At 28.3% G+C, this 7,096-nt stretch overlaps 2 protein-coding genes across 3 annotated transcripts; both read left to right on the forward strand.

Moving 5' to 3' along the window:
• LOC120208632 lies at positions 1-750 on the forward strand. The gene has a single exon (XM_039207854.1). The coding sequence runs from the start codon at positions 1-3 to the stop codon at positions 748-750; it is 750 nt and encodes a 249-aa protein (XP_039063785.1).
• A 2,554-nt stretch (positions 751-3,304) lies between these two features.
• On the forward strand, positions 3,305-5,715 carry LOC120208612 (NHP2-like protein 1). 2 transcript variants are annotated; one of them, XM_039207842.1, is made up of 2 exons: positions 3,305-3,755; positions 5,598-5,715. In XM_039207842.1, the coding sequence occupies exon 1, from the start codon at positions 3,367-3,369 to the stop codon at positions 3,739-3,741; it is 375 nt and encodes a 124-aa protein (XP_039063773.1). In that variant the 5' UTR covers positions 3,305-3,366; the 3' UTR covers positions 3,742-3,755; positions 5,598-5,715. The 2 variants fall into 2 exon arrangements, with proteins under 2 accessions (XP_039063773.1, XP_039063772.1); XM_039207841.1 differs by lacking the exon at positions 5,598-5,715 and adding an exon at positions 5,024-5,355.
• Positions 5,716-7,096: the final 1,381 nt, after the last annotated feature.

Below are 7,096 nucleotides of genomic sequence, written 5' to 3' on the forward strand. Positions count from 1 at the left end.
ATGGGAAATTTCGATCTTGTCGACTTAGACAACGACTATTTCCTAGTTAAACTCGACAAGGAGGAAGACTACACAAGAGTTCTCACTGAACTTACTGTTCATTCGTGGAGTAGAGAGTTTTCAACTGTCGAAAGATACTCATCAAAAGTGATAGTTTGGGTTAGGTTATCAAGATTACCATATAGATACTACACCAAGATGTTGTTAAGATCCATAGCTAGCTTGATCGAAAGAGTTATTAGAGTCGACTACAACACAAACGCTGGTGAAAAAGGCAGATTTGCTAGGATAGCAGTGGTGGTCAATCTAAATAAACCCTTAATTCCATGTATCAGTGTTGATAACTTCAACCAAAAGACAGGGTATGAAGGTCTGCAACAAATATGTTTCAACTGTGGGATTTATGGCCATGCAAAAGAGAACTGCAATCTCAGGAAAGAAGGAATGCAGACAAATGACAAAGTTAACCCACCACCTCAGATTGAGGAAAATCAGATGGAAAGGATTGAAAACCCATCAACTCAGCGAGAGAACCAAACCTCCACAAAGAATGAAATCATTTTCGGTCTGTGGATGGTGGTGACAAATGAACCAAGAAGACCAAGAAGAAAAAATACGCAAGAAAACAAGGAAGAAGAGAATGGGAACCAGAAATCTAAGTTTGCTCCACTAGAAGATTCTAATTACTTAACTGAGAAATCCAAAAAGAGGCGGAAGAGTTACAAACCGATCAAATATCCCATGAAATGATAAAAAAAAATAGCCACGTGATGGAAAAAAACATCGTCTTATCCAGCTAGGGCAAAGGAAAACAGCCAGTTGCAGCGCAGAACCAAAAGAAAACACCCGGAACAACAAGAACAATCATTGAGGATAGTGGAGTGCAAGACGATACGCTAGTTGATGTGCTAATGGGTTGATGTGCTAATGGTTGTCGGGGACCTAAATATCACGAAAATAGCCCTAGAACACACTACAAGAATTTTCTACTATTGTGACAAATTTTAATTTATCAAAATTAAATTTGTCACTATTAGTAGCTTTTTGGTGACAAAATAAATAATCGTCACATTAGATTTAAAAAAGATATACAATTATGAAAAAAGTTAAAATCGTTATAATAATTTATCATAATTAGCGAACATGTGTAACATATGGTGATAAAATAAATTTTATTACGAATTTTTGTCACAAATGTTTCCCTCCAATTTTTTGACGCCAAATTAATTGCATATAGTGACAACTTTTGTATCTAAAAGTTTTAGTAACCATGACAGAAAAAATTATCACAACAAATAATGAGATTTAGATTTGTTGTGACAAATTTTGTTTATAATTAAATATTTTAATTATAGTGACAAAATGTATAGTCACAAATGATTATCTCCAATTTTTTGTACAAAAACAAAATCATATATTAACATGTTTTGTAACTATAAGCTATAATTATTATTATAAAAAAAGTTGTCACTACAAATAATGAAATTCAAGTTTTTAGTAAAAAACAGTGTTTGTCGTTATATATTTTAATTATAATGATAAAATATATTGTCACAAAGATTTTCCTTCATATTTTTTGCGTAAAAAAAGTTATATGGTGACAAATTTTATAACTATAAGTGTTAATAATTATTACAAAAAACATTGTCACAAAAATAATGATATTCACGTTTTTGTGACAAATTATATTTGTTGTTATAAATTTTAACTATAGTGATAGCATATATTGTCATAACTATTTTTCTTCATTTTTTTTTCAAAATTTATAATGACAATTTTTATAATTATAATTTATAGTTATTTTTATAGAAAAAATTATCACATCAAATAATAAAATTCAAGTTTTTTGTAATAAATTATTTTTGTACTTATATATTTAAATTATTATGAAAAATTATACTATCTAAATCATTTCTCCATATTTTTTAGTGTAAAAAATGTTATATATTAACAAAATATATTGTCATAAAGGTTTTCTGTCATATTTTTTTGTGCCAAAAAAATCATATAGTAATAATTTTTGTAACTATAAGTGTTTATAATTATTACAAAAAATATTGTCACAAAAAATAATGATATTCACATTTTTGTGATAAATTATAGTTGTAGTTATAAATTTTAATTATAGTGATGACATATATTATGATAAATATTGTTATCCACTTTTTTGTTTCAAAAAGTGATATTGATAAGTTTTTTAATTATAATTTATAGTTATTGTTATAGAAAAAATTATCACATCAGATAATAAAATTAAAGTTTTTTGCAATCAATTATTTTTGTAGTTATATATTTTAATTATTATGAAAAATTATACTATCAGAATCATTTCTCCCTATTTTTTGGTGCCAAAGATGTTATATAATAAAAGTTTTATAGTTATTGTTATAGAAAAACTATAACAACAAAAAATGTATTTTTTAATTAATAAATGATTTTAGTTTTTTATAAAAAAAATATGCTAGTTATACATTTTGAATATAATGAGAAAATATAATTATTATTATTATAAAAAATAAAATGTTTAAAAAAATCAATTTTCTATGATATATATAATTTAATGGCATTTTCAAATAAAATATAATAACAAAATATATTATCAAAATGTTTTTATTTATTTTTTACGAAGCTAGTTTGAATTTTTTTCCTTAATTATAATTATGTAAATAATTTAATAAAATAAAGAATTTGAATAAATCAATATGCATAATTGAACAAATTAAAAGTAATTTCATTTAGAAGCATACAAACAATCGTAATTAATTAAACTAAATAATATATTTTAATAAAATAATTGTCTCACTTAAAATTATAAGTAATCCTCCTCCTCCTCTCCTTCTTCATATTGGTAGTCTATATCTTCATTTTCACCACCATCGCCACCACCACCGTTATTATCACTATCATCATGTAACTCAATGATAATCAATTTTTTAATAAAAAATAATTTTAAAATATATGAATAATAAAATAATTATTTCATAATTTTAATAATCGAAAAACTAAATAAAATAATATAATACGATTATAAAATATTTTATAAATTTTAACAGTAAGAAGAATTGCAGAATACTGTATAATCGATTTTTTTTCTCTTATCGTATACAATTATTGCATAATTGATTCCGACATGATTGCACATTGTAGACACTCGTTTTGTCTGGGATTATATTGTTTTTTATTTTTTATTATTATAATTATTAAATATGAATTTAATTTATTATTTTGTAGCTATTACAAATACTCAATTTGGGTCCAGGAAAGCCCAAGATCATTAGAAAACCCTAAATTTTATTTCTCTTACAAAAACTCTGGCCTCTCCTCTCTTTTAATCTTCCTCTTTGCTAGCCGCCTCTCTCAACCAAAATGACGGGAGAACCAGTGAATCCCAAAGCATACCCATTAGCCAATGCTCAATTAACCACCAGCATTCTGGATCTTGTTCAACAAGCTGCTAACTACAAGCAACTCAAAAAGGGTGCTAATGAAGCTACTAAGACCTTAAACAGAGGTATCTCGGAGTTTGTTGTAATGGTTGTCGATACTGAGCCCCTTGAGATTCTGTTGCATCTTCCTTTTCTCGCTGAAGATAAGAATGTGCCTTATGTATTTGTTCCTTCAAAGCAAGCGCTTGGGCGAGCATGTGGTGTGACAAGACCTGTAATCGCCTGCTCTATCACGAAAAATGAAGGAAGCCAATTGAAATCTCCAATACAACAGCCCAAGGATGCCATTGAGTAGCTCCTAATCTAAAGGTATTATGCAATTCGTATTCAGCGTGTGGGCTATTCGCCTTTAGTTTGTGTTTCATTTTTTCTTCTGGAAAAAGAATGCTTAGATTTGGATTGTGGGTTTGCTAAAGATAGTAATTTGAGATTTATTTGAATAATTTGTAGTTGATGACAAGCGGAAGGAAAAGAACATGAAAGTAATGTATAGATTTTTGCAGCTTATCCTTGAGAATTATATTAAGCTTAGAAGAAATCATACATGTTCATTGAGTTAGTTGCATAAAGAAAGAATGGAGAACTTTCAGTCTACATTTATACTGTGAGAAACTAAGTGGCTGTCTTATTACAGTGTACCTTTTCTAGGAGGGGAGCATTAAGTATAATGTGCTTAGTATGCTAATGATTAGTGAGATATGTTAGGGCTAGGTATATTTTGTCTTCTTTGTCATTAAGGGCATGCGTAGGATATTGTTTAGATTGTGTTAAATAGGATTATTGTATGATAAAAATGGAGCTACTTGTTGGGTGTTATTACTTGATCATTCCCTTTGAAGTTTTTATAACTTTTTTGCTTATATACCATTTGGATATTGTGATTGAACATCATATTTAGATTATTAGGGCTTGATTTTAATATATTTCTCTAAATGATGTAAAGTGAAGCTTTTGATTTGCTAATCTTGTATGAACTTGTCTTTCTTACACGGTGATTATTTACTTAAATATCTAAGTTCTTACCTCATATCTGTTTTTTTTGTCTAGTCAATATGATGTGTTACTTTTGATACAATCATTTTTATCAATTTAATTAATCACATCCGTTCTCTTTGCGACAATAAATGGAAGAATTATGAAAAAAGAAGAAAAAAGATGTCATGCATATATGATATGATGTGTTACTTTTGGTTATGTTGTTTTGGAAACGTATGGCCTGTATTGCCATTGATTGTTGTCTTAAATGTTTAATTAAGATGACACGCAAGAATCCGTTGTCATACTGACAAAGATGTTAATAGCGATGCGTTACTTCTGCTTATGTTAATGCTTGAACAAACGGTTTTCAGGTTTCGAATTTTGGCCTCTAAATTTTTGCATTTTTCTTTTAATTCATCTTGTCTGTTTGTTTGTATTTCGTACTATTTATAAATTCAGCACGTCATTCTGAAGCTATTCATTTTAATCCTATGTGTGTCCGGGATTTATTCTATTTCCAGTGCTTGTAATTCTGCCAAGTTGCATTTTAACCTTTAGCATGTATACTTCATTTATTTGTTGTAACCCTTCATGGACAGTTGTTTGTATGTGTTCCATTCGAGCAAAGCTGATCAGTGGAGGGAAGGCGTGGATGACTGGGATCGATTAAAACCGGTGCCTAATCTGTGCTTCTGCCTTTAGTTAATTCATTTTCACTAGTGGTCTATGAAGTGTTTGGTTTTAGTTTTCTGTTTAGTGCAGCAGTTTAACTAGTGTCGTCATTTAGTTGAAGCCCTTTCCTTTCTATAGTTGGACTGTGTGCGAGATATGATGGTATGATTTTGGGGGCTTTGATTCACGGAGTTGGACTTGTCTTGAAAATAAGATTAACCCTCACAAAATTCCCGCCTAAAAAAATGTTTTCGTTTCTGTATCTAGACACCTCTTTTGTTCTTTTTGTTTGTATAAGCAAGAAGTTGTAAAACCAACAATCAAATGGAAATTTATTGTCATCTGAATTATGCTTTGATGATTGAAAAATGAAAATATGTTCACCTTACCTTTTGATTTGGTCTGTTGTTTAGCTTTTGTGCTGGTGCTTTACATTTTGGGTGGTTTGATCCTCAAGATTGGTTCAGTTTGTAAATCTTTGAAAAGTTTTATAATTGACAGGAAACATTTGCTGATAATAATGGCGGGTAAGAGGAATAGCTATGGAAAGCGAGCTCATTCTCAGTCTGATTTTTCTGAGAATGGATCAAATAAGAGGAGAAATACAAGTGATGACAGGGAACAATTTGCTATTGTTTCAGATGATACCTTATATTCGATATTTGTGCCCTGCAAGAAAGACAATTTATGATAATTTATATAGACAAAATAACAAATTAAATTTAGTTAAAATAAAAATTATGTCAAATTTAATTAGTCAAAATATTTTACCAAAATAACAAATTATGACAAATTTAAATAGTTATAGTAACAAATTATAATTAATATTAATTTCTCAATATAAAATGTTATGACAAATAATATTTTTTTCACAATAATCAACTATAACAAATTTATTTAGTCATAATAACATATTAAATTTAGTCAAAATAAAAATTTATGTTAAATTTATTTCGTCACAATATTTTCTCCAAATAACAACTTTTGACAAATTTATTTAATCAAAATAACAATTTATAATAAATATTAATTTCTCATTATAAAAATTTGTGACAAATAATATTTTTTTCACAATAATAAATTATAACAAAATTATTTAGTCACAGTAAAAAGTTATAAAAAATATTTAATGACGAAATAAAAGTAGTGAGAAAATAAATTTTGTTGTAATATGTCTTTTTGTCACGAAAACATTTTTTGTTTGATGTTATAATTTAATTTATATGTGACGAAATTTACTTTTTGTGATAAAATAATTATTTTATTTTAACAAATATTCCGTCTCTCTAAGTTACATTTAATGACGAAATAGCAACTGCGACAAAATAATTTTCGTTGCCTTATGTATTTTCGTCACAAAAACCCTTTATATTTGATGTTTAAATATAAGTTAGTTATGATAAAATGTACTTCTCGTGACGAAATGGTTAATTGATTGTGACAAATATTTTATTGTGATAAGTTAATTATAGTAATGAAATTTCATTGTTACAATAAATACTATACAATGGTAACGAACATAATTTTGTCACAATATACTTTACATGACAAGGTTGTTCTAACAAACATGGTAACAAATAAAATTGGTCAGAATAAATATATCGTGACAAATTTAGTACTTTTAGTGATAAATAATTTTATTGAAACAATCGAAATTTCTTGTAGTGACACCAAGCCAGGAATGAATACAAGGTGGCAGCCAATAACAAGGCTCAAGTCACCATGCATAACCCTAGGATTAAGGAGGAAAACCACATAGCGGTATCCATTAAAGAAAGATTCAAAAGAGGGTCCCTTAAGACCAAACCTATTTCAAAATTCAACCACCGTAAAGGATTAAAGATCAAGAAAGTTGGTGATCATAAAATCACAGGCTCACCTGTTCTTGTTAAATGGGTGCAATCCTTTTCTTCCCAAATCGATTCCTTTGATCATCTCAGTAAAACGAAAAGCACAAGACCTTAAAGTGAAAGAAAAGAGGGTCGCAACAAGAAGACGAA

The sequence above is a fragment of the Hibiscus syriacus genome, unplaced genomic scaffold, assembly GCF_006381635.1.
Source record: "Hibiscus syriacus cultivar Baekdansim isolate YM2019G1 unplaced genomic scaffold, ASM638163v2 tig00016725_pilon, whole genome shotgun sequence".
Classification (NCBI taxonomy): Eukaryota; Viridiplantae; Streptophyta; class Magnoliopsida; order Malvales; family Malvaceae; genus Hibiscus; species Hibiscus syriacus.

Excerpts from the sequence above, each read along its gene's own strand:
- LOC120208632 (XM_039207854.1), top strand. The coding sequence starts at position 1 with ATGGGAAATTTCGATCTTGTCGACTTAGACAACGACTATTTCCTAGTT.
- LOC120208612 (XM_039207842.1), top strand. The coding sequence starts at position 3,367 with ATGACGGGAGAACCAGTGAATCCCAAAGCATACCCATTAGCCAATGCT.